The 27,632-nt window shown below is 36.4% G+C and overlaps 1 protein-coding gene across 33 annotated transcripts in view; it reads right to left on the minus strand.

Annotated features, from left to right (window-relative positions):
* rimbp2b (RIMS binding protein 2b) overlaps positions 1–27,632 on the minus strand; it is a 170,588-nt gene that overhangs the window by 135,836 nt on the left and 7,120 nt on the right. For all 33 annotated transcript variants that reach the window (XR_007931375.1, XR_007931374.1, XM_051903912.1 and 30 more), the window contains exon 2: positions 1,401–1,547. Coding sequence is in view for 31 of the 33 variants with exons in the window: in XM_051903912.1 (XP_051759872.1) it covers positions 1,401–1,547 (147 nt within the window). In the remaining 2 variants the exon portion in view is untranslated. The remainder of the gene's footprint in view (positions 1–1,400; positions 1,548–27,632) is intronic.

A 27,632-nucleotide genomic window follows, 5' to 3' on the forward strand; every position in this document is an offset into this window, starting at 1 on the left:
CACTTTTGCACTTTTTGTGGCCTCTGGAAAATAAATTCATTTGAGCTTTTTTGACTTTATTCCTGTGTACGGATCTTTCATGTTTTTTGATCTTGGAGTTATCTTTGGATCTACACACCACCAGAAGCTGTATGTATAAGTATTTGTTTGGACTGTAATCTGGCGCTACGCTTTTCCGGTTTCCCTATATTTAAAGTTGACAGCATAATTGTTTTTCTACCCATTATTAATATTAAATTGTAAAACTTGGGAGACAATCAATTCAATTTAATTCAAACTGAAAAGTATTTCAAATGTTTTTCACAAAAGTTTTCAATATTTTTTTTTTTATTTAAAAAAAAATCACATTAAACATATTTAATGAATATCTTAAGTTAACGTTCAATTTTACAGTCCTAAAAAAAATCTTTTTCTTTTTTTCCATAACAATCTTTGTACCCCAATTTAGGAGTCTCTGAACTCCGGTTTGAAAACTCCTGGGTTAGCAAAACAGGGGAACATTAACCATTAACCATCTCCTAACCATTATTCATGAGCAAGACGTTTTCAAGTCTCCCTCTCTACATACACGCAAACATATGCACCACTCCTACATGCTTGTTTTCAGTTACTGAACAAATACAAAAATGTGACAGATCAAAACAGGATAAATGGCATGCTAATGGACTGCTTTTATAAAAATGCTGTTTCCAAGCAACTAACAGGTGAGAGGAACCGCAGCTCAATGCTCACAACAAAAAGAGAATGTGAGACTGAGAAAGAGAACACGCCACACGACTGATCACATGATGATGATGTGTAATCACGAGAACAGACATGACACAACGACTACTTAAATAAAATATTAAATTATATTGTTATAATGTGAATGGCATAGTTATGTGATACTGTATTAGTGATATAAGCCAATGGCAATAAGACGTTGTGCACTACATAATTCACTTTTTTTACTCCTAATGAATATTTGCCCAAATGCAATATTTCAAATCTCAACTTAATACATTTGGGCAAAATTCATCACACGCAATCCAGTATTCTGTGGACAGCATATATTTTACAGAATTGAAAGCTACTAAAATGGGAAACCTGATGACTCACGGACAGCTTCTACTGGGAAACATGATGTGACAGGAATATAAGCTGGTGTGTGCAGTGCGTGTAATCAATGCAATTCATTTACATCCAGACCAGCACATCAAGGAGAAGCCTGAAGACTTCCAAACAATCTCCGGTGTGATATATTTATATACGAACATAAGAGTGTGTGTTAAAATCAATTTAAGCAAGGAACATCTTTACTTTCCTAAAGCAAAACCCTTAAACATGAAAACAAACGCAAAGTCTTTGTCATGATTGGCATTCGGTTAAGAGTACGGATGCATGCAGAGTTGCAGACTGACCAAATGTTTGTGCTGTTGTCGAAGCAGGTAGAGGGCAGCGGTCTCGGGTGAGAGTTTGTGTTTCCTGTCCTCTAGCAGTTGGTACGCTTCCACATGCTCGGCCGATAACTCAGATAAATGCAATGGAAACACCTCATTCCGCAGTTTCTGGAAAACAGAAATAAAACTATATAAATATTGGGATGGATGGATGGATGGATGGATGAAATAAATGCAGCATATGAGCATACGAGACTTACTGATCCCAAACTTTTAAACAGTTATGTACATTATATGTACATATTACAGTTATGTACATTATATGTGCAATAAATAACATTATAAAATACAAAATAAAAGAAGCTATATAAATGTTTCTACTGTGGCCCCAAAAGTATTTGGACACTTACGTCACACTTAATGTATGAACATTGTTAAATTAGATATCAAACATCAGACAACAGCTTTTCACAGAACTAACTTCAAAAATATGAATGTTACAGCTAAACAAGCATGTCATCTACTATTAAACAGTCTAGCTAGCCAGTATGTCTGTGTTTACACTGCGTGTTCTTTGTTAGCAGAGTGACTCTTTTGTGGTTCTTGTCAACAGAGCTGGTTTCCTGTAAGGCCTGACTTTAGCAGGTGGCCAGTGAGTACAAAGCAACATTACACCATCATCATGTTCTTTACACATTACCAGGGGCCATTACTACTCTGGCAAGCAAACAGAAGCTTATCAACGTGGCTGTTTGTTCATGTGTGTGTGTGTCCATCACACACTGGTTTGGGTTACATATACAAACCATAAACACCTGCTCCATTTGAATGTAAAGAAAATAAATGAACAAACAGGCATGAAAACGTGTGTGGGTATATCAAACTGCTGTAAATGAACAAAACACATACACAAATGATCTTGCTTGCTGCTGTTAGTCAGGTAACATGAATGCTATAACAGGAGCTGAACCAGATGTTTGGCTTCAGCAAAAGCTTTCAGTTACTAAAAAGCTTACAAATTCAAGCGGCTGTCAGCCTGCTATGATCTGATTGAAATGTGAGTGAAAAAACTGAACAGTCAAGAAATAAACACATACAGTAATCAGCATGATATGCAAAATCACACTCAAATGACCAAAAGTGTGAGACCACATTGAAAATCTTGTTGTTGTTGCCATTTTCCACTTAAATATTAAATATTATTATGCCCTTTTTCAATGTCTTGATTTTGTTTTTGTGGTCTACTAGAATAGGTTTTGATCCTTGAATGTTAATATATATATATATAACATTCTATATATATATATATATATTTTAATATATTTTATATATTACATATATTTTGACATACTATATATATATATATATATATATATATATATATTTGGCCTCCAAATTAATGTCAAGTAGTGTGACTATCACAGTCATGCAGCCAATATGTAAAAGATTATGATATCAGATCAAGTCAAAGTTAGTTGAGGTTGTAAAAGGCTATGTGGTGCAGCTCCCCAAAATGTGATATTAATACAATTATAATATATTTAACATTAAAAACATTTACAAGTTAAAAAAATAATGATTAAAGGGTTAGTTCACCCAAAAATGAAAATTCTGTCATTAATTACTCATCCTCGTGCCGTTTTACACCCGTAAGACCTTCGGAACACAAATTAAGATATTTTTGTTTAAATCTGATGGCTCCGTGAGGCCTACATAGGGAGCAATGACATTTCCTCTCTCAAGATCCATAAAGGTACTAAAAACATATATTTAAATCAGTTCATGTGAGTACAGTGGTTCAATAATAATATTATAAAGCGATGAGAATATTTTTGGTTTCAAAACACTGCTTCAGGAAGCTTCGGAGCGTTATGAATCAGCATATCAAATCATGATTCAGATCGCGTGTCAAACCGCCAAACTGCTGAAAATCACGTGACTTTGGCGCTCCGAACTGCGGATTCGACACGCTGATTCATAACGCTCCGAAGCTTCCTGAAGCAGTGTTTTGAAATCGGCCATCACTAAATAATTCGTTATTTTGTTTTTTTTTGGCGCACCAAAAATATTCTCGTCGCTTTATAATATTAATATTGAACCACTGTACTCACATGAACTGATTTAAATAGTTTTTAGTACATTAATGGATCTTGAGAGAGGAAATGTCATTGCTGGCTATGCAGGCCTCACTGAGCCATCGGATTTCAACAAAAATATCTCAAATTGCGTTCCGAAGATTAACGAAGGACTTACGGGTGTGGAACGGCATGAGCGTGAGTAATAAATGACAGAATTTTCATTTTTGGGTGAACTAACCCTTTAAGATGTGTACACTACTCACATCTATTCAAGTATTCAAGGTTTAAGGAAAATATGGTATTTCTTTGTACATAATTGTTTCACCACAACATTTTTAGAGACAATAAATTGAAACTTTCTTAGTATATATAGTATAAAAGTTTTCAAATATGAAGCCAACATAAATACAAAGTGTACATTTCTAAGAACTTGACGTGTTTAAACTAGATTTGCAAAATATTTTTCTTTATCTTGGACACTCATGTGTGTCATTTATACCCATATAATGAAAGTAGAAAAATGCAAAATAAAAAAGCATTTTCACTAAAGTTCTCACACTTTTGGACTCCACTGTATATCATTTATAATCAAATTCAATAATTTGACTAGCGCTCCAGAGAAAATCTCAAGGACTGTGCAAGACTAATATTGATTATATTTGCAGCCTGAACTATTTATGATGCCATTTGACAAGAGTGTAAAATACTTCATAAAAGAAACTAATATGGTATAAAAGGTACCAAAAACAGTCATGTAATGATTTAGCAGTTTCACGTTTTAGTTTAAAGTACCTACATACGTATATGGCATTTGAGATCTTCAGATACTCACATCTGCCTAAGTGTCCACTCTTAAATGACCGGGATAGGTGAGTTAGCCTAACGGTTAGCTTAGCCCTTCAGATCACAGGAAGCAGAAGGAACAAAAAGCATGTTTACTAATGCATGGCAGCAGTCAGGTGTAACGGGGGGCGGCCTTTGTTCTGGAGTAGATTCAGAAACGTTACACTGAGTGGACAAACCACGGATAATCTACAGGGCTAAAATTAGACTGCTATGAATAGCTGGGAAGGGAAAATGGTTTGATCATTGACAAGTGTGTGAAAACAAATAGCCTTGAAAAGCCTGGTGACCCACAGGCATGTTGTGTTAACCTTCCATGCAACTGTGTCTTTTGGCTGTGTTTGGATATACGTATGTTGACTGAGCATTTTTTGTGTTTGCGTATGCGTCCACATGTAAGTCAGTGATACACAACTGATTTGTTAAAACTGTGCTTTCTTGACATGACTCATTCTCTGAAAACAATCATTCATTTGGTCCAAACAAACCAGTAGGCAAATGAATGAACAAACAAGTTTCAAAAAAAGCATATGGGGCTGTTTACACCTAGTCACTTCTCTGATCGGATAGCTATCCGATTGTGAAACGACCAGGTGTAAATGCCATCCGAAACGCTTGAGAAGAATTTAAATCTGATCACTCAAACTACTTCAGGAGGTGGTCTGAGACGCATTCCAAATGAAACTGGACAAGTGTAAATGCATCTGGTTGATGAAGCTACATATGTAAATTGTACTCCTCCCAAAATAGAAAAAAATAAATGTGTGAGAACGTGTTAGCCCGATATGACAGTGTTATTGCAACACGCATCACATTCGCAACAGATAGCTGTGCATCTCTTCATCAAGCCGACGCGCAAACCACCATAAATGAAATTGAAAGTTCGGTGTTGCACCCTGAAGCTCAACCCACAATCAACTTCATTAAAAGTAGTGAGACTAAATGATCTTGATCAGTGCTAGAAAATTTGCTGATGATCAAAAAAATGCAGCTCATATCTAGTGTTGTCACAATACTGGAATTTCCAACTTCGATACGATACTTTGAAAAATATTGAATAGTCGATACCATTTTCGATTCTACAGGGAAAACTGCCATATATACTGCAATGCAGATATTTTTATTATTATGTCATAATTTTTTGGATAATTTGGGTAATTTTGTTGCAATAGCTAACGCACAACACATGGAGGCTTTATTTGAATCTTTGAACTAAATTTACAAAAAAAAAACCATGTAAAAAGTCAGTAACAAAATAAGAACAAAGAAATTGCAAACAACAGCACAAATAAATGCAATAGAATAAAGATTTGAAAAAAAAAAAAACAAGGCTTTCAGTTTTTCAGGTGGGTCTAACAGAAATTAAATCAAATGTAAAATAACACTGGATAGTCTTCATTGCAAAAATTAAATACAGATTAATGCTTACAATTAAAGTTATTCAGTCAAGAGCAGATAATTATTTTCTGTCTTTTGTTCTTTGATTAATATTAGGAATATTAGGCTGTTGTCACTTTAAGAGCTTATGCACATATCCAATATACTGTTGAACAGCATGCGTTATCTTTGTCAACTATTTACGTTCCAAAACTGACTGTGTTTAACTGAATACTTGCCAAAAAAGGCATCTTGACATAATCTTGTGTGTATTTGACCATTTAAGCACATTAAGCCACTCATTTTGGTACTTGCACCTCACAAGCTGTTTGAGAGGCGGCTTTATGTGCGCGCCACTTTAACATAGATCAGTGGTGTGCACACTTTTGGCGTGAGCGCGAAACATTGTATTACGCAAATTATGCGTAATACAAGCACTATTTAACCGGAGCAAATGAGATGAGTGAGTGAGAGGGGGCGGGTGTGTTCATTGATGTGAACTCGCATACAGTGCAGGAATTGAAGATTGGATTTGTATTTATTTTGTGGAGACACAATTATGTGGCAGAGTATAAAAGGAACAGTTTTAACAAATTGGATAGCTATCCAATCAGTAAAAATGAGTGAAGGGATCAGGTGTAAACAGGCCCTATATATAAAAGGTTACAGTAATGCTTCCATCACTTATGTAGTCTAAAGCAGGATTTTTTTGCTGGCATGGACCACAGAATATAATAATCCCCTTCCGAGAGACCTTCTTGCTAAAATAAAGTCTTGCTACTGTACACACTTTTATATATGATGAACTTTTACGCAATGAAAAATAAAAATGTTAAAATATAAATTTAAAATTTAAAAACATAAATTTGTTTATAATAATATATAATAAAACAACCACTTGCTTTGCCATTTAAAAGACTATGGGCCCTATCATACACCCGGCGCAATGCGGTGCCAGGTGCGACGCAAGTGTTTTTTGCTTGTTTCAGCCCGACGCATCATTTTCACGTCCAGCGCCATGTTGTTTAAATAGCAAATGCATTTGCATCCATTTGTGTGTCCATGGGCGTGCTGGTTTGAAAACGAGGTGTATTCAGGTGCATTGTCGGCGTGTTGCTATTTTGAGGCAACTGAAATAGATTGTGCCATTGACCAACTGAAACCTGGTCTAAAGTCTTTTTTCTTTTTTTTTTTGTTATTTGTTATTTAAAGAGCGCGTTCCTCGCTAGAGAAGTTTTTTTTCCGCTTGCAAATTCCGCCATGCAAATAGCGAATTCGCCATGGTGTGAGCGCAACTGGCTTTTAAAGGGAATGGAAGATGAGGCTCTGATTGGTTTATTGCACGTTACGCCAAAAACACACCCATTACTCATTATGAGAGTAGGGACAACCCTTTTAGACCATGCAGCGGGCGCGCAGACCATTTTTTCCGTCTTTAAACTAGCAAAAGTGGATTCAGACACGCCCTAAGTGCACCTGCACCGTGTGCTTTAGACCATGCGCTTAGATCGTTAAAATAGGGCCCTATATTGTTTTAAACAATTAATTAATACATTTTGTACTCTGCATAAAGTTTAGTTAAATATTTATTTATTTTAACTACAGTATATATCCCCTCATTTATGAACACAAATCACATAAACTGAAATGGTGAATTTTTAGTTATTAAACAAATATATTTAGACAAAAATTATTGATTTTAAGTGAATAATTTTATCTTAATTCTTCTTAATTCTAAATATTTATAATATTAAACAATTTATTAGTACACAGTTTTTCTGGCATCTTTTCCACGTCCCCTTTTGGACCTGATTTCATTAAATCACAGAGCAGACAGTCGGTCCTAAAAAAAAAAAAAAAAAACGGTTTTGGAAAAGAGTAACAAGAGTAACATTAAGGACCCTATCATACACCCGGCACAATGCAATGCAATGTTTTTTGCTAGTTTCAGCCCAACGCAGTTATCATTTTCACGTCCAGCGACCACATTGTTTAAATAGCAAATGCACTCGCGCCTATCTGTTCATGCTGGTCTGAAAACGAGGTGTGTTCAGGTGCATTGTTAGTGTGTTGCTATTTTGAGGCAACTGAAAACGACTGCGCCATTGACCAACAAAAACCTGGTCTAAAGTCAATGCCGCAGTATTTATTTATTTATTTTTTGTTATTTAAAGGGCGCGTTAGTAATATAGGCGGGTGTACAACGTGCGTACACTCTGCTTATTACACACACAGGGACGCGCAGCAGCACACAAATCTGTCAAATATTAAAAACAAAAAGATTACAATCTAAAAGATTATTATTGTGTACATAAAGATAAAAATGCCCACATGTCACAATGGATAGTCATTGCATGTATCAGAATTATCTATTTGCAGTAATGACAAATGAAATTGGCTAATTATTTGACCAATCGTGGCAATACACACATGTATTTAAACTGACTCGTCAGGTTGAGTGTGTCTATATTCCGCCATGTAAATATCAATCTGCATTGGTGCAAGCGCACCTGGCTTTTAAAGGGAATGGGAGATGACACTCTGATTGGTTTATTGCACGTTACGCCCAAAACACACCCGTGACTCATTAAGAGACTAAGTACAACCCTTTTGGACCATGCGCCTGGCACACAGACCATTTTTTACGTTGTTAAACTAGCAAAAGTGAATTCAGAGCCCCAAACTGTGAAAATGGCTCTTGATAAGAAGGTTCTTTGTAGAACCAAATGTGCTGCAAAGAACTACTGAAGAACCTTTATAATCACGTAGTTGTCTGAGATCCGTCATTTGCATGGTTGACCACTCAATGACCTTTCAGATGCTGCGTGCTGAAAGAGCTGCTGTAGATCAGAGAAAGAGCTAGTGCATTGCATAGCCATTGGCCTCAAGAGAGTGAGCAGCAGGGTATTTATAGCCCTACTCGTCCCCAGCTGCATGGCTCCTACACCCCGCCAACAGGCAATTGGGCAACACAAGCTCACCCCTCCAGCAACCCACCACACTAACGTCCATAACACAAACAGACATCTGGACATCAGCAGCCCTCAAAAGGGAGAGAATAAATGATCAGGCAGGAAAAAGAGAAATGGGCTGAAAGAGAGCAAGAAAAAAATCCACCATCAGTGTGTTTACCTTTGGAATTTATAAACTAGTCCTTTCCGGATGAGTTAAATTACAGAAAAATAATACAAAACAATGATTCTTAGACTGTTTATTCTCCTTCACGGTGCTTTAAGGACAACTTCAAGTTTAATCAAAAAATTACTTCTGGCAATATGATGATGATGACAATAATAATAATGCTCAAAGTATGATATAATTTCAATTAATGGCAAAGAAAACACCTGATTTGCCATTTAAAAGACTGTAATTAGTTTTAAACATTTTTTAAATGCAATTCCACAAATACGCCGATGGGAGTGGCAAGTTCTGCACGTGATCTACTGCTGACGCGCAAATTAAAGAAATCATTTACATAATGACCAACGCAATCTAACAAGAGCAGCGCAAATTAGCGTTGGGTCGCAAATAAGCAGAGCTGATGCTCTTATCAGGTGCAGGTCGACACAGACGCAACTTGTTGTTAACGTCTTCCTCTGGCATTCCAAAGAAATGAATACGAGGGGAAAATATTTTCTCCCTTCTACCACGCGCTCTCTGTTCTCTGCGGTGTCTCCTAGCAGCAACAATTGCAGCTATGTCGCAAAATGGGTTAAGACATGCTTTTTTTGGGCGTTAAATAATGGTGCAAATACAAGTAAATTGATGAGTGCAAACATAACTAAATCGCATTTGCGAGATTCATTTAAATACTCTCCTCTTCTAAATTTTGCGTCTGAAACAACTCAGTCCATGCCTTTTCAGTGCTATTCTTGCACTGCGTGTCTTTAGTTAATCCCAAAAGTAGTTTTTTAACGCCAAAATAGGGTTTGCACTGGCACAAGCTGTTAGTAAATCTGTCTCAAAGTATTTTATTGATATATCCACTCATTTATGAACACAAATCACGTAAATTGAAATGGTAAATTTTTAATTTTTAGAATTTAGAATTATCAGAATTATTAGAATTTAGAATTTCCATTTTGGTAAACGGGTGGGGGTGGGGGGGGTGGTATTCCCCCCATGGGTGAATGGGGAGATTTTTAAAATTTTTATTAAATTTATCTCGCCTAAATGTTTGCTCACTCTACGTATTTGTGTTTTTACAACAGGATAATTTTGCGCATGAGTTTACGCACAGCACAAGGAAGCTTGATTTCAACATTGAATTGAATTTACAAAAAAGACAAGTAAACAAGAACAAATAAATAAAATTACAAGCATAAGCACAAATAAATACAATAAAATAAATAAAAAAACAAATGAAATAAAGAACCGCTTACAGGTTCTACGTCAGAATGCCGACTCATTATCGGCCGACGATGTTCACGTGAGCAGCATGAGGCATGCGTGTGATGCTGATGATGCAGGAGCCAGTCAATAATGAGTCGGCGTTCTGATGTAGAACCTGGAAGCGCTGGATGTAAACAGCATACGAGAAAGACAGGGAAAAGAAGAAATTCTTGAATAAAGTCGTTATTTTTGTTTTGTTTTTGCGCACAAAAAGTATTCTCGTCGCTTCATAACATTAAGGTTGATCCACTGTAGTCACATGGACTATTTTAATGATGTCTTTACTACTTTTCTGGATCCTGAATGTGGTAATTACGTTGCTTTCTATGGGGGATAATAAAACTCGAATTTCATAAAAAATATCTTAATTTGTGTTCCAAAAATAAACAAAGATTTTACAGGTTTGGGACATGAGGGTGAGTAATTAATGACAGAAATTTCATTTTTGGGTGAACTAACCCTTTAACAGTTAGTTAATAGTGAGAACTGGACCCTAATCTAAAGTGTGACCTAGTTTAACAATTAGAGATAACTCAATGAGTTATGATTAAACCTTAAAAAATCAGCTAAACATTACCAAGAATCTGGTATATATAAAACTTGTCCCAGATCCATAAATTCAATAATAAATTCAATCTAAAACAATTCCCATACAATAAGAAACAATCAGAGCAGATTAGCAAGCCATCATGCCAGTTCAGCACCACAAAACTGACCTTCCCCTTGGCTCAATGTCCAACTTCTAAACAAACAAGGGCCTGAAAAATCCCGCATTTTGTCAGCTTTGTGGAGCTGAGCTTGTTCTCTCCCCATTATCAATTTTAATTAGCGTGTTTGGCTGTCTGTGGATATGGTTAAGCCTTTTTTCTAACAGCCAGGGGGCCATCTGTATTGGGGTCAGGTCTGGAATCCTGTGAGCATAGGCAAACATTTGCAAAATGATTCGGCTGCAAGTCCTGTGAAACTCTGCAGACGCAGAGAGTGTCAGTCTAGAAGGCGGCCACCCCTCCTCACCGTTTTCCTAATTGGTTTTCAGTGAGGGCAAGGCAAATTAAATCTAGCCTATTACAGCTATGCTATTCAATTAGCCTTTGCTACTCCCATACACTAAGAGGCAGAGATAGAGAATCTGCACTCATCTACTCGGTGCGCTATTCAAATTAACATGGGACCACCAGAAAGAGAGAACAGCACTCAGAGAAAAGAAAGAGAAGAAAACATATGACCAATTCTACTTTTGGATTTCCAGCTGCAAATATTATTTTGTATTTTTGTCTTATTTTACAGTAAAAATATTTCCTCAAGCATAATTACGGTATAACCAAATTTAGTGAGGTTTATCAGGTATAAGTTTAAATGTTTGTAGTTTGTAGTAAGTTTTTTGATTGTTTTTGAAAGTCTCTAATGCTCACAGAGGCTGTGTTTATTTTATCAAAAATACAGTAAAACAGAAATATTATTGCAATTTAAAATAACTGTTTTCTATTTAAATATATTTTAAAATGTAATTTATTCCTATGATGCAAAGCTGTATTTTCAGCATCATTACTCCAGGCTTCAGTGTCACATGATCCATCAGAAACAATTCTAATATGCAGATTTGCTGCTTAAGAAACATTTCTCATTATTATCAATGCTGAAATCATTGCTGTTTAATATGTTTGTGGAAACCATGATACATTTTTTAGGATTCTTTCATAAATAGAAAGTTCAAACGAACAGCATTTAAAAAAAAAAAAAAAAAGAATAGAAACTTTTTGTAGCATTATAAATAAATCCTTTATGTATAAATTTATTTGTGTCACTTTTTATTAATTTAATGCATCCCTGCTGAATAAAAGTAAGGGAAGTACGGGACTTATATCAAAATATAATATTTAATATCTCTTTAAAATATCCCTTACCTAGATTACAGCAAACTTTTCTTACTAAAAAACTGTTCATTTTTATAAATTAAAATGATCGTTTTGTGAAATTCATACAAGCATAACTATAAAACTAATGTCAGCCATTTTAATAATTAACCCTTTAGGTCAAAAGGTCTTTAATATCATAAGAAATTCAGTCAAGTGTGTAAAACATTTGACTGGTGTTTGAGTCCGGCCTCTCTCTCCCATTCTCTTCCCTTTTTCTTTTTGCTGTCCTAAAAAAAAAAATTTATTTAAAGTATAGAAGTGTGTAAATATAGACCTGTCTAATGTAGCAATTTTTTTGAAGTGAAAAACATATTTGTCTATGCTATTCCTTCTGTCTTCATGTATCAGAGCACAGTGAGGAAAAAAGAAGGACGAAGTTAGCAAACAAAAGGACGAAAACCTTTAGAAAGCTTGTAGGTGACCTTATTCTTGCTCTGTGGCATCACAAGCAGCCTCTTAAAACCTCTTAAAATTGCTCAAAGCCATAATGTCCTTTAACACAGGCTATGAAAAACACTGCTTTCAAAGGCTGACATTACTGTAACGCTTGAAGGAACGAACTTCATACAGAAAGAATGTAGGATTGTTATTACAGCCTCTGCTAAATAAAGAGGACAATAACAATAGGTCACATTCTCGTTAACACATTAACGGTCTCTGTGGAGCTCCGGCAGCGAAGATGAATCGAAAGGTGCGAAGATAACATTTAAAAAGAAGACAAAAAAGAAAAGACAAGCATTTATCTGTGGGCATAGTGGGACAATATTTATGCTGACATAATGATGTGTGAAATTAAATTGATCAGAACAGCAGAGAGAATCAATTAGCTCTGCAGAGTAAACGAGGGTCCTGTCAGGCCTTTTCTCCATATTGATCAGCAGTACGGGAGAAAACAGATTATTAAAATAATAAAAAAGGAGCAGCCAAACTTTCAAAACCAGACCCAAAAAAAATAATAATAAATAAATAAATAATTCACCATTCACTGAAAATTTTATCTCCTATGGTGGAGGGCAATATTTTCATAGAAAAAAAAAAAAGACTTACATTTTAGTCTTTTTATCACTATTGTATGCATTAAAAGACTATACAAGATTTACAGACTGCTTTTATAGTGAATTTACAATACCATTTAAAAAAATGTTGGCAGTCGGAAAGATGTTTTTAATTTTTTTTAAAGAAATCAATACTTTTATTGAGCAAGGATACATTAAATAAATCAAAAGTGACATTTATAATGTTACAAAAGATTTCTATTTCAATTAAATGCTGTTTTTTTTTTTACTTTTTATTTATTAAAGAATCCTGAATAAAATGTATCACATTTTCTACAAAAATATTACAAAAATTGATAATACTAAGAAAAGGTTTTTTTAGCACCAAATCAGCATATTAGAATAATTTCTGAAGGATCATGTGACACTGAAGACTGGAGTAATGATGCTGAAAATTTAGCTTTGCATTACAGGAATAAATCACATTTTAACATGTTAAAATAGATATAGTATTTCACAATATTGCTGTTTTATTGTATTTTTGCTAAAATAAATGCAGCCTTGGTGAGCAAAAAGACAAAATCATTAAAAAAAAAAATCTTACAAACCCCAAATTTTCCTTTTTCTAGACTTGCGAGCCTCCATCCATTTTCATTATACAAAAAAATTTCCTTTTGTCTTCCACAGAAGGAACAAATTATACAGTTTCAGAACAGCATGAGGGTGAGTTGAGTTTTATTTGTGGGTGAACTATCGCTTTAAATGAATAACCACAATTTAAATAGAACAGAGATGTAAAATATGAGCACTCAGACTACATCACACCACAGACGTGCTCAGTAATAAGTGGATTAATTACAATACATAATGAAACAGTTCTAATCTCTCTTTCTGATCTATTTTTTTAATCACATAGTTTAGACTCAATGCCTGATCATTCCAGTTCCGTTAGCCTCCGAGCAGCTGTTTCCAATATGTCCCAGATCACTGAAGAAATCCCTGACAACATCACATCTTGAGCCAGTGCCCAGCATGCTCAGAAAAAAGCAACGCTACATTTGCCCAGAAAAGGTGGATCCAAACAAGTCTACGACAACATATGGCACATCCAAAAAAAAAAAAAAAAACAAGTCATCAGCTAGTCAGCTAAACAAACAAACAAAAAAAGCACTATTGGCAGTTTGAGAGAATTCAGCCAAAAGAAACCCTATAACAGAATATTTGTACTGGAAACTATATAAAGACTGGGTACAGTCATTGCTCATATAGGGATTTGAACACCTAACCCCAAGTATTTTGAACTTGTTCCAATGGACATGAATTATTCCTCAAATTAGGAGCTATGTTGAGTAGGGGTGTGTGATTGTATATTATTTGACTTTATGAAACAAAGCAGGCAAAAAAATCACATAAACTTACAACTATAGTCATGATTCATGAAAATCTTCTGAAGACAGAGGTTAAAACATTTCTTAAGATAAATTGTAAGAAGTTCATAAGAATGTATTTGTTAAGAAAATACAAAAAGGAAAAAAAAAGTCTTTGGTTGTATGGCAGATTTTGACAGACTCACTGGTCAACTCAATGGAAAAACTCAAAGGCCGTCTTTTCGCGCTGTCTGCAGATAATAATCATAATAAGCCCACACACTATTTTCATCACTATGTGAGTTTTCACCTTGATGGGAGTTCAGAATCAGTGTCTTATGTGCCGTGTATTTTAAATAGTTATTTTTAAAGAGACTGTCTCAAGATGGTGTGGCCTATATGCATTCATTTTCACTCCATCTTTCTTGCGCCCAGAGCAAATGTGTCCTGTGTGTGTGTGAGTGTGAGTGTGTGTGTGTGTGCGCTGCTAGAGTGAACAGTGAACATGTCCTCCTATGTGCAGAAAGCTAATGAAAATTGTCGCAATTATAAAATTAAACACAAGGGCCCTTATTTGAGTCATTACTGAATTTTGAATTCAGCAAAAAGTCACGTCAAGAGTAGCAATAACCAATCATTGTTTACATTATCTATCGATGTTATCACTTCAGACTCGTGCACATCCTTATAATAGTAATATGTGTTATTACTGTATATGTAGCTATAGTGGTATGTTGTCATGCTTCATATTTGAAACAATCCAATGGATTCATCAAACATCTTACCTTTGGGGATTTAAGAGTTAGAGGTTATGCTAACTTTAAGAAGTTATTTACAAGGATTTTTAAAACATTTTCAGGAATTCAAATTCTTCTTAAAAGGAATAATTCACCCAAAAATTAAAATTACCCCATGATTTACTCACCTTCAAGCCTCAAGCTTCAAGCTTTCAGCTAATACATTCGGAGTTATATTAATGTCCCGGCTCTCCCAAGCTTTATAATGGCAGTAACTAGAGGATGAGATTTTGAAGCCCAAAAAAGTGCAACCAGCCATCATAAAAAGATATCCACACGGCTCCAGGGGGTTAATAAAGGCCTTCTGAAGCTAAGTGATGCGTTTGTGTAAGAAAAATATCCATATTTAAAACTAAAATAAAACTAAAATAACTTGCTTCTGCCAGACGACCGTACACATACTGCACAAGTCAACTTGCACCAAATGAGTAACCCCTGACGCGTTGTATGACGCAGGATGTAGGAGAATCGTAAGCTTAGACGCCTCTCGCAGTTCAAACAAATAGGGCTGTGCAACAAACTCGAGCTCCTCTTCCCTTATATCGAAATCCTCAGACATTTCTCTTTAAAAATTCTCGTTTTGGACTTCTAATTCGTGACCGGTGTTTTGTTTCGCTCTATCCTCTAAGCTTCCACCTTCGTCATTACGTCAGGTCAGAGGTTACTCTTCCACCGTAAATCAAAATGTGTATGGCTGTCTGTCAGAAGCTAGATATTTTAGTTTTTAAAGTTTTAAATATGGATATTTTTCTTACACAAACGCATCGGTTTGCTTCAGAAGGCCTTTATTAACCCCTCGGAGCCGTGTGAATATCTTTTATGATGGCTGGTTGCAGTTTTTTGGGCATCAAAATCTCATCCTCTATTCACTGCCATTATAAAGCTTGGGAGAGCCAGGACATTTTTAAATATATCTCAAATTGTGTTCGTCTGAAAGATGAAAGTTATATAGGATGGCTTGAGGGTGAGTAAATCATGGGGTAATTTTCATTTTTGAGTGAACTAACCCTTTAAGTTTTGTCTTTAGAACATTCTTAAAAAAAAAAAGAAAAGTTTTTTTGGGAATACAAAATATTCTTAACTTTATTCTTATGTTAGCAAATAATAAGAAAATAGCAGTTAAGAAGAATTTTATTCTTATGTATTTTTTGTGAATCCAGCCCCAGAATATCAACCCCCTGTTGGTTCTTTTGACAGTAAGCAACCACCTAGAAACCCTTCAGAACACCCTAGAAACACATTAGCAACCGCACAGCAACGCCCCAGCAACCATCCATAACTCTGTATAAATGGTAAGTTTTGCATTCCAAACAGAGGATGTGGAGTGGACCATAGAAACTGAAAGGGGTGACTGGAACGCCTTCAGATTGAGAGATGTTTATTCATCTTTGCAAGCAGCAGAAACCAAACTAAGGCAATTCAGGGACAGATTTCTCATTACAACACACTCATAGTAAACCTATCACTTCACTGAACTAAAGCCAAGCGAAGCTTTCTCACACACAATACTCAATAGTTAAGAATCCAGTCAGGGCAATAAAACTCAAGTCACAAACACAAAGAAACTTTACGAGTGAAGTCACATACTGGCAGCCGGCGTCTCACAGTAGACTTTGTTTATAAATGAACCTCTTAGAAAATCTCCAATAGACCTCAGATTTGATTCTAGCACAGCTTTTGAGAAGCCTATAGTGGCAAAGCAGAGATGTGCTGTTCTTTTTCTTTCTCTAATGACGGCTAAAGGCTAGCATGTATATGCTTGGACTGTCAGGATGACTTCAGTGAGCAGCAATAGAAGGGAACTTTTCCTCTAATCCACTCACATCACTGTCAATCCAGACTTATCACATCCACAGCAGGCCAGCCACCATGGATCAATTTTACTCCGCTTAAAGGAACCAAACTTTCCTTGATCTTTTAAAATTAAAAAAGTCAATGCACTAAAACACGCTGTCACTTACAGAACTCAAAACTCTCGTCCAAAAACATTACAAATGGAAAAAAATAAAATGTATGACATGCTGTAGGCTGTCCCTTACTCTCTGCATGTGTAATTCTACTTCATTTAAAACCCTTAATAATGCTTAATGCCATTTTCAGTTTCCCTTGTGGGTGTTCTGTATTCAATTACAGAGGTCTAATAAATAGAAATTAGCTATATGCTTTGATGCAGCAATTACTTTTGATGAAGCATTTACTTAAGCATAAAATCACATAAACGCGTACATTTCTAACGAACATGACAATAAACAAATAAATGTTCTGGCTTATGAAGACAATGAACACAAACAAGCCGTCTGTGTCTAAAAAGTCACAGGATGTGACACCAGATGTCCGCCACAATCGCATGGGGTGGGTGTTTTTGGATGATTACAAGGCGAGCTTTGAAGCTTTGGCTGTCACTGAGAACATCACTGTATAACAGAGGCGGCCTCCCAAGCTCAGCTTTACTGAAAGGTGTTACTTCATATTAGTGTGAATCCCCACATGATTGGATCAACAGGTCCTCTGCTCTCATATGCTCAGGTCACAAGCAATCACACGGAGAGCTAAATCTTGTCTCGCATGAAGCCTTAGAACTAGCTGGTTCGTCTAATCACAAGCAAAAAAAAAAAGTGATTGTAACTGGCACTGCTTCTCAGGTTCGAGACTAGCGTTAAATGAGGACCTGTCCCAATTCAAGCCTTTGCCGTTCATACTGCGCACAAATATGGCAAGAGATAGTGATCATATTAAAGGTGCAGTAAGCAATTTCTGAGAAACACTGTTGAAAGTGTATCGGACAGAGCACTACATCACACACGCAGCAAATCAGCAGTAGGGGCGGATCCACTCATGATGATGGGGGAGGAGAGAGAGTGAGATGAAGAGAGATGGTTGAGAGACATTACAAAAGAGAAAAGGTCATAGAAATATCACTGGGAAAAAAATGGTTATGATCAGGCAAGAGCTTTTTAGAAAAGCTTTCCAGCACTGGAGAGACCCAGAAGAGACCCAGCACTGGAGAACCAGGAAGGCCTAAAAACGTACGCCAAGGTTGCGTTGTTTCTGCTCCATACATGAGTAATATTGGTTTTGCTGTGTTTCAGAGAACCAAAATATGTTCACAGTATGTTTTCACCGCTAGAGGTCACTTATTCAAAACAATAACAAAGTCATAGCTTGATGAGTATGGAATTATGGTAGTTGTCATCTTCACCTTCACAGCTGATGGAAAGCAATCCTTAGGCAGAAATTAATGGATGAGCTAATGTATTGAAGTTTTATTAACGTTACTGTGGTATGAAGCAGGGCGGTGCCGAAAGATGTGGGACATTTTATGTTGCTGTTTTTATTATGCTCATATGCCGCAGTCGGCCGCTGACGCTTTTTTCGCTTTGTTGTTTATGTTTATTTTACTATTAAGTTATGTTTAAAGGGGGGGTATAATGTTATTTCACGCATTTTGACTTATTTACACTGTTAAAGAGTTGGATTCTCATGGTAAACATGGCCAAAGTTTCAAAACACGAGTTGGACGTATGATGGAGTATTTCTGTGCCAAAAATACTCTTCCAAATCCTCTTAAATTTCGGGATCTTTTTTTTGAGTATGTGCCTGTGTGACATCAGAAAGGTCGGAATTCCTTGTACGGGCACTTCTCCCGGAAGAGAGCACGCACACGTCGACCAGAGCGAGAGAGCAAGAGCACGCCCATCAATGTGCTTCGTTCGGGTTTACGGAAGTCATCGGCAGCCCTGCACAGGTCACAGGACTTGCTCGAGAAAGATTTATCACTTTGTTTTTAGACCACGAAATCAACAATGTCACCAAAGAAGTGTGTTTTTGGTTGTGAGGGAAAGATAACCTTGCTTCCCACAGAACCCAGTGTTAAGTATAGCTGAGATTTTTGTGCTCACGCATTACATTGATGCGCTCTCGATATTTGTTATTAAAATAACCATAGAAACTGATAGTTTTTATTGGTTAAAATGAATGGATAATATCTCGTGTTTTTCCGTGGCTGCTCGAGCCCTCAGGATCGGCGCTTATGGTTTTATAAATAAGGCCCAGTTCTACGCTGGATTTACAGATCATTTGAAACTAAAAGATGGAGCGGTCACAGCGATAATGATCCCGGTCATGAGTCGGAACCACAGGTGGTGAGTACAACTGCTTCAAATGTCTGTTTTGTTGGCAATGGGCAACTAAGTGCATATAATGTAAACAACACGAACATAGTGAATTCATAAATTCATTATTCATGATTCATACGCTATATTCATTATAGTGATTCAAAAGTATTGTGTGTGTATTGTGTGTGTTTAAATACAATTGTTTAGCTGACCATTGATAGCTTGCAGACGATCTCTACACAAAAGCTGCGCGTGCTCGTGACAGCTCATCACTCTTTAGCTCTGCTCAACGGCACGCCTCCAGGCACTCGGCTGTTTTCGGAAAGACTCGGTACAGTGTATGTATCTTTTATAAACATGATAAAACTAGAGACTTTTCAGCGATATGAAGGATGCTATACTATTCTATAGGTACTCAAGATTAACATGAGATTGGCAGAAACTGTGTGTGATACCCCCCCTTTAACATCCGCCTCGTTCTTCCCTGAAGAAGCTGAACCTGAACTTTGTTAAAGTTACATTTGATCACTTAAATTCACATTATTTTATTTAATTTTAATGAAATAGCCACAAGTGTTAAATTACTACTCATACTGGTCACTTTATTTGACGAATTAAAATTGTGGGGAAAAGCAGCGCTGTTTTACTTGGTCAAAACAATCATACTAAAAATACATTTAAGTGTGTTGAAAGTTATGTTATAACTTTATTCTGTGTGTTTGCTCGGTGGCTGGTATGAAACACTTGTTGCACATTGCCGTAGGCTAAATCAATATTAGAATATCATATTAATAAAAGCTGGATGACTTGTGTTGCTAAATGGCATGCAATACATTTTAAAAATATTTTGTATGGTGGAGAAAATGCTGTATACTGTTACAACTGTACAAATAAAGCTCTATCTGTATATGCTATGTTAGCCACTTGACAAAATAGTGTTGTCTCTGAGGCATGATACAAACATATTACTCACAGTAAAAGAAAACAAGAGATTCAAACAATAAGACTAACCACATTGAGCTATATAACAATGATTAGTTTTCTGTTGATAAACGTATCAAAACAGTTGCTCACCTGTCTAATAAAACACATAATATATTAAAGCGTCTTTGGTGTTTCCATCGTTTCTACAGAAGTAAAACCAGAAATCGATGGTAACGTGGATATGACGTCATTGACAGGAGATGCAATGACGCGGGTCGTTACACTGTTTTAAACTGCTGATTTCTCTGGATTTAAACATTGTTGGAAGCATTTTTGAGCCACCAAAACAACATTATTCTAGTGGTTTTTGGACATTTTAATCCAAACATTGTACATATTTTTTTTTTTTTAATTTTGATTAAATTGTATTAATTAAACAGCTCGTAAACATACTATATCACTAGAAGAAAATGAAATAACCTGTTAAACATGAAAGTGTTATGCAATCATTTAAGACATTTAATAATACTTCTTTACAGTATATATAGAAACATTTTGGCATAAAGGGTTCTTTAAACTGAGTCATGAGTCTATATAGAAACCCCTTGAACCCCTTTCAAGTGCAAGAAGGTCTATAACGTCTGGAGGAAGTTATTAGAAAGCTAATAAAGTTACATTTACAATGTACCAGGCTGATACAATGAGCATTTCTGATAAAGAACTAGGCCTATCCTTTACAAGTTTGCAAGTTTAGCATCATAAAAAAAAATCACTAGATATTCATGTGAAGAACATATTCTTCTATGTTTACTGAGTTTCTGATAGTCAGTGCACATTATCTGCTCATTTCTCTGGTATTATTCTGAACAACTGTTTGCAGAGATGGCTGCATCATTATATGGCACACAATTATTCCCCGAAGTCTAAAAACTACAACATGAGTACATCGGTGGATGTGGAGACAGAACTGGGATTGATAAATATACATCACATTAAGTTTATTAGTTTATGTTAAAACTGTGTAGTGCAAATGGATGGAATTTTTAATGCAAGTAAAATACATAAATAAAAATATATATTGAGTCTTGAATTTAAGCCCGGTCTTTAATAGCATTCATAAACAGTAGTATTATACTATCAAAGCCATTAAAATAATCATTATAAAACGGATAGCTCCGACCCTTGATTCTGATTGGTTAAGCCGCATTCAAAGCCGTTGTAAAATTCCCGAAAACATACAGTTGACCGCATTATATAAGTATCGCTGCGCCACTGAATGTGTATGTTGCTGCGTCTGTCTTAGCAACCACTCTTAGCAACGTAAACATATGTTTGTTCTCTATTGATTTTGTTCATTGAATACTACATTATGTAGAAGAGTATTGTGAGAGAGATATCGAGTGACCGAGTGTATTACCTGCATTCAGATTTAGCATTTTCCTTCAGGTCAGTCCTATGTTCATAATAAAAAAAACAGTTTGAATGTCCGCCGTGATCTTGTCCTTTTAACAGTTAAGGAGTTTTCCCGTGACTGACAGCGCTAGTCAAAGCATTTGTCATTTGCGTCTTGTTCCGTGTTCACAACAAGTTTCAATAGACTGAGTGACTCGCTCATAAAGACAATCTTTGCTGCCATCTAGTGGTGTAATAAATGTAACATTTCTGTTGCTGTTCACGGTCAGGGACTATTTTTTCCAGCAGAAGGAAGGCTTTTATTGATTTTACTTCATGAAAGTTGTATTGATACATATTTTTTGGCTTTAATATTTGTATTGTGTGGTAACCGTTTTATAAAAGCAATAAGCCCCGTGAAGCCGTGGTTTACATTGAATTTATAACAGCTAAGGGGGTTTTAGGCACTCTGCTCCACGTCGTGCCTAACAACGCCCCTTAGCTTAAATTCACTATAAACCACGGCTTCTTGGGGCTTATTGCTTTATTATAAAATGGTCATAGTTATAATTTTGCATTGTGCATTTTAATTTTACTTACATATTAAGGTAAGAAGGACAATTAAACATTTATCTTTAGCCTTGATTTTCATTTTGTCACAAAAGTGAATATTAATACCCAAAATAATAATTGGATAGTGGTGCAGATCCTCTGTTGAAGACCCCTGTAGAACATCACTGGCTCTGTGTTGTGTTTGTATAATTAAAAATCAGAAGCGAATCATGGCTCTCAGAGGAGAACCTGGATATAATCTGTCTTTTTTATATTAAATCTATCTGCTTGGATTGATGACAGTCCAGATTGGTGATGCTGGAAGCGAAGAGAACCTATTCCAACCTTCAGATATGAAGCAAGCTGAATAGCTGGGCTGAATTCCCAGGACTGAGAGACAGCAGGGCTAAATAGAATGTCAAGGTTATCTCTTAGTAACGCTGGCCTGAGCTGGTGTGTTTTATTTGTCCCAATTAAAGCCAATTAAACAGCTGGAAATTACAGCGAGATCCCGTCTCCTCTACGGCAATACTGGGTCCGGGCTCGATTTATTACACTATCATGAACATCAGGTTACATTGTGGAGTGTTACGTGATATAGGAGCTCCTTGGACACTCTGGCTTAGGGTGTTCCCACATGTACGCAAGACGAATATGGCACATAAACTCATTATGGAAGCCCTTGGGAAGGCAGAGCTAAATGACAGTGTTTAAAAGAAACACATCTGGGAGAAAGCAGAAAATATCTGTTGATATTACCATTTCATAGCGATTTTAAATGTCTTAAGGCTTGGTCATACCAAGGACGATAACGATACACCAAGTGAAAATAGCCACCTTGTTGGCAGAGGCTATTTACACAAACTCCACCCACCAATGTCTGGTTAAGCCATTCTAAATTACATATTACGATAACAGAAGCAGTGGCATGGAGAGTAAGGTGGGTGGCATTAGCTTTTTAATGCGACTGACCCAAGTTTGAATCCACCTCATTCTTCTCCCTTTTCCCATCACACATCAGCTCGGAGGGGCATTTCTTTTAAATAAAAAAGAAGAATATATTCAGAAAGTGGAAATAAAATATCTAATAGTAGGAATAAAGTGTTTAACAGGTATTGTTAAAGGTGTAGAAGAGGGCTTTAGGGACAGGGATAAGTAATGTCCCACTAAGACAGCATCCATTTATGATTTTAATAAATATAATCATATACACTGAACATGCTGTTATTATTTCATACTGTTTCATAATGTACTACAATACACTGAGGTGCAAATAGTATCTGACACTATTTGCACTAAATATAAATGGCATCTAACAAATATTTACACTCGGTGCAAAGAAAATCATGTGTCATGTACTTTGTCAGAGAAGCTTCAGCGGCGATGGCGGCAAATAGGCAACGACGTTTGTTCCAGCTTGACGGCGCGTGTTCCCTGAAACAGAGCAGAGAGAGTGGCCAGAGCGTTTTTTATTCCTATGGAAGTTGAAAACGCTCGCTCTTCTCCACTCGCTCCGTGCCAGTTTTTTTTTACCTGAGGGAGGGGTTCTAGCAGACCAATCACAGTGCTTGCGGTCCGCGTAGAATTGACGCGTTGTTACATTTTTGAAGAGGTGCAAGTCAGGCTACGGCGTACACTCGATGTAGAAGTATAAATCAGCCTTAAACCCACTGTACGCTTTAGGGGGTCTGTTAAAAGGCAATGGGCTGAGGGGAGGCAAGAGAGATGCGGCGTCCCACTGTTGGACAGTGTTACTGATATATATACTTTTTAACGTCACATTTTGTAATATTTGCATTGTTTTATTTTTGTAATATGGATAGTTTTCTCATCCTATTTTTTTGTGGAGGCACTGCCTCCCTTGCCTCCTCAGAGGAAACGCCCCTGGAGGAAAGATTTCATTGGAATCACTTTCAGAACATTTTTTTCCAGCCAATGAACAATAAAAAATATTGACAGCCAATCAGAATCTACCCTTGAGCATTTAAAGCGACAGAAGACATAACTGATGTGTGTTCTTACAATAAACAGAACGATTATCTTTATAGTTATAGTTATCTTTATAGTTAGCGTTCTTTGTGTGAACGGGCCTTCAGTCCTCATTCATTGTATTAAAAAGAGTGACCAGCACATTATTCAAAAATTCTCTTTTTGTGTTCCACAAGAAAGAAAACCATAGATGTTTGGAACAACATAAAGTGTCATTTTCATTTATTTTCGGGTAAAACTGTTCCTTTAAGTGTGAACACACAAACACGCCTACACACTAAAACATCTGTCCATACACATAAATATAGCCTCCTCTATTATATTCTAAATTCATTTGTATGCAAACACCAGCCACTGACTGGCATCTGTCTTCTCTTGGTTAACACGCTCTCGTTCGCTCCACCTTCTTTCTCTTCCTCTCTGGCTCTCCATCTTTCTTTCTCTCTGTGCTTTCTTCCTTTTACCTTGTCCTCCACTTACATGCACACACATACTTCATAATTCAAAAACATGTCCATTTCCCCAGCAACTGCAAACTGACTGCTGTCTGTCACAAATATCACAGCTCAGCACACATACAGAGTGGACACTAGTAAATCTAAATCCTCTTCGCTGTAGAAGAATCTAACATAATCCCAAAAACACAGCATTTCATGCAGAACGAAAGAACGATGGATATGTAGTGACAAGCACCTGCCTGATGAGATTCATATGATGGGCATACAGTCCCAGAAAGGACATGTATGATCATAATGCACTTTAACCCCTGGCGAACAACACCATAATGAGATCCCCGCTGAGCATTTCCATCTACTGGACCGCACGAACAAGGGAGGGGGATGCCAGTTATGTAATCTGGACATGACTGCCGCTGTTCATATAAGTAAGGCAGGGATGGAGGGAATGAGGCAGAGAGATAGAAAGAGGGAGAAAGACACGTGCCCTGTACTGCCAGCAGGGCACTAAGCATCACCAGATCCAGATATTACAGCGCAGTCAAAAAAACGGAGGTTCTTTAATGATATTATTAGTTCAATTTAAAATCATATTTACCTAATGAAGCCTTTTTATGCTGAAATAGTTCTTTGTGTTGAGGTTTAAGGTTCTTTAGTCTTGTACAAGGCTCTTGTTCTGCTATTGTTACAATTAATCTGATGGTATTTAAAGCCATTTTTCCTCACACAAAGTCTGCTTCATGAAACCTGAATAAACTGTGATAGATCCAGAACCTAATTAGTACAAAAAGCATCTGAAGCATCAGGAGCACAGTTTATGTGACTTAATATCCAAACCAGTCATCCTATCTCCTTCATACACTAACTACTATTAAAAGGACCAAAAAGGTCTATAATAGAGTGCAACTGTGCCCGTCTACTTTTTAAGAGGTTGCAGAAGTACTTTTTCTCCATTCATTTTTCCCATAGGGACTTTAAAAATGTCCTTTTTAAGGCGTTATAAGCTACGGAATCCCATGTATGACATGCAGGGAAAAAGCAAGATATTGTGTCTATGGTTTACCTAAATTAAAGGGTGGAAATTAAATTAGTACATTAATAAATATTAATTAATGGTGCATTATGTAACTTTTTTGTTGTAACCATCAATCCTTCTTCCAAAATGTGTTTTTGTCGTACCCTGATTCACTATGGTAAGACCGAGCAGGATGCTTTTCACGCAAAAATGCGTACATGTGTCACTCGTCCATGCGTATCTCGTCATAACCGTAAATAGAGAAAAGTTGCTCTGGCTACTTTGACACATGTATGAGTAGGGCTGCACGATTTATCGCACGATACGAAAAATAACATTTAACTTACACACGATTATCGCTTAAATGCGATTATGAAATCGCAAAGGCTACAATTATTTTTTTACGTGCAGCTTGTCAATGCAGTATGGCTCCAAATGCTAATCCATCTGAAAGAACTGCGAGTTTTAGTCGCTTATAATGTACATTTGAAAAAGCAACACGCGTCAAAAATCTTTCCAGACATGATAAGCATTTATTAACATCTTGTCTAACAAAAGAAAACATTTAATAACATTTTTACTCCAAACTCACTTCATAACGACTGTTGAGCATTCTTCTGTGAGATGATGTGGCTTCTTACACAGAATAAGGCAGTCGTGTGTTTATTAGTCATGTTTAATTAATCAAAGCATTTCAATCTTCTGTTTATTCAGCTACAGCGATATGATGCGTGTTATCTTCTTCTGCTGCAGGGCATATTTTGAGTTTCTGCGCAAGAGCGCCCTCTGGCTTTCAGATGGAGAAGCATTTACTACTGATCACAGAGCCGTACAGCTCTGACAAGCTGCGCATAAAATAATCGCAGCCTTTGCCAAATTACGTGCGGTTTAATCGCAATAAATCGCGCAGCCCTATGTGCGAGTGGCATAGGTTAGTTATCACAAAGAGCGTGAAAGGTTGACATGGAGCACGCTAAATCTCGAACCTCTGGGAAATCACTTGTTTTAAAAAAAAATGCCAAACAGAGGAGCTTCTGCTTGCAAAAAAAGAACGCAACAGAGCTCGTAATAAAACGAGAATCAAGATTGGCTTGGCTTTTCAGAGATGGCGAGAACTGAGGGATTTTAAATGTTGTTAAAGTGATGCAGAGATGGCGTTTCTATTACTCAACAGGTAAGGTAGTATATTGAACAGATAAATAGCTCTCTAACAGATTTCATTGTAAAGCATTATTTATTACTCTAAATTCATTATTTACAATATACTATTGTGAAGGGTCATTTCATTATGGTTGTTGTAGCACTGTGCTAGAATATAATTTCCTGGAAGTACCGTGTCAGTTAATTAACGAGTATAGCTACAGTAACGTCTTGAGCTAGTCAGCTTGAGATCCTTTCAGTCTAAACTGGTTATATCTTTTAAGCCTGCTAGTGAATGTTTTATGAGGAGTAGGATAACCATATTCATCCGCAGAGTCATGCAGTGCCGAAGCAAAACCAAAACAATATTCTTCTGCAAAATGCATGCAGTTTTGTTTTTTAACTGCTAGAAGGCCAAAAGTTACATAGTGTACCTTTAATAAAACATGGCCACAAATTAATACATCATGGAAGTAAATTCTTAATTTGTGGCCACAATATCCAATTTTTCTTCCACATATCATGGGCGGGGCTCCGTAATAAGCCATGAACCAAAACAGACAGATCACAACATTACAAACTTTGAATGATTTGAAATATTTGTAATTTTACAAAAAGACAAAGCATTACAAATGACAATCGAATTAAAAATGGAGAAATATAAAACTATTGATTTAAATATGTTGATTAAAAATATACAGAATCAATATATTTTAAGTTTATTGCAAAATATACATACATACAAATATTTGAGAGCGTTTGAGAGTGCTGCAGTGCTTTATGGAAGTGGACAGGTGCTATAGAGTTTGTGTGGTGCAATTTAATTGTTTTGATTCAATGATTGGAGAGTTCTTTACAGAATCATGGGTAATGTAGTTTTTTTTTCCCCCGAAAGGAAACGCTGTT

This window comes from Ctenopharyngodon idella, chromosome 8 (assembly GCF_019924925.1).
Source record: "Ctenopharyngodon idella isolate HZGC_01 chromosome 8, HZGC01, whole genome shotgun sequence".
Classification (NCBI taxonomy): Eukaryota; Metazoa; Chordata; class Actinopteri; order Cypriniformes; family Xenocyprididae; genus Ctenopharyngodon; species Ctenopharyngodon idella.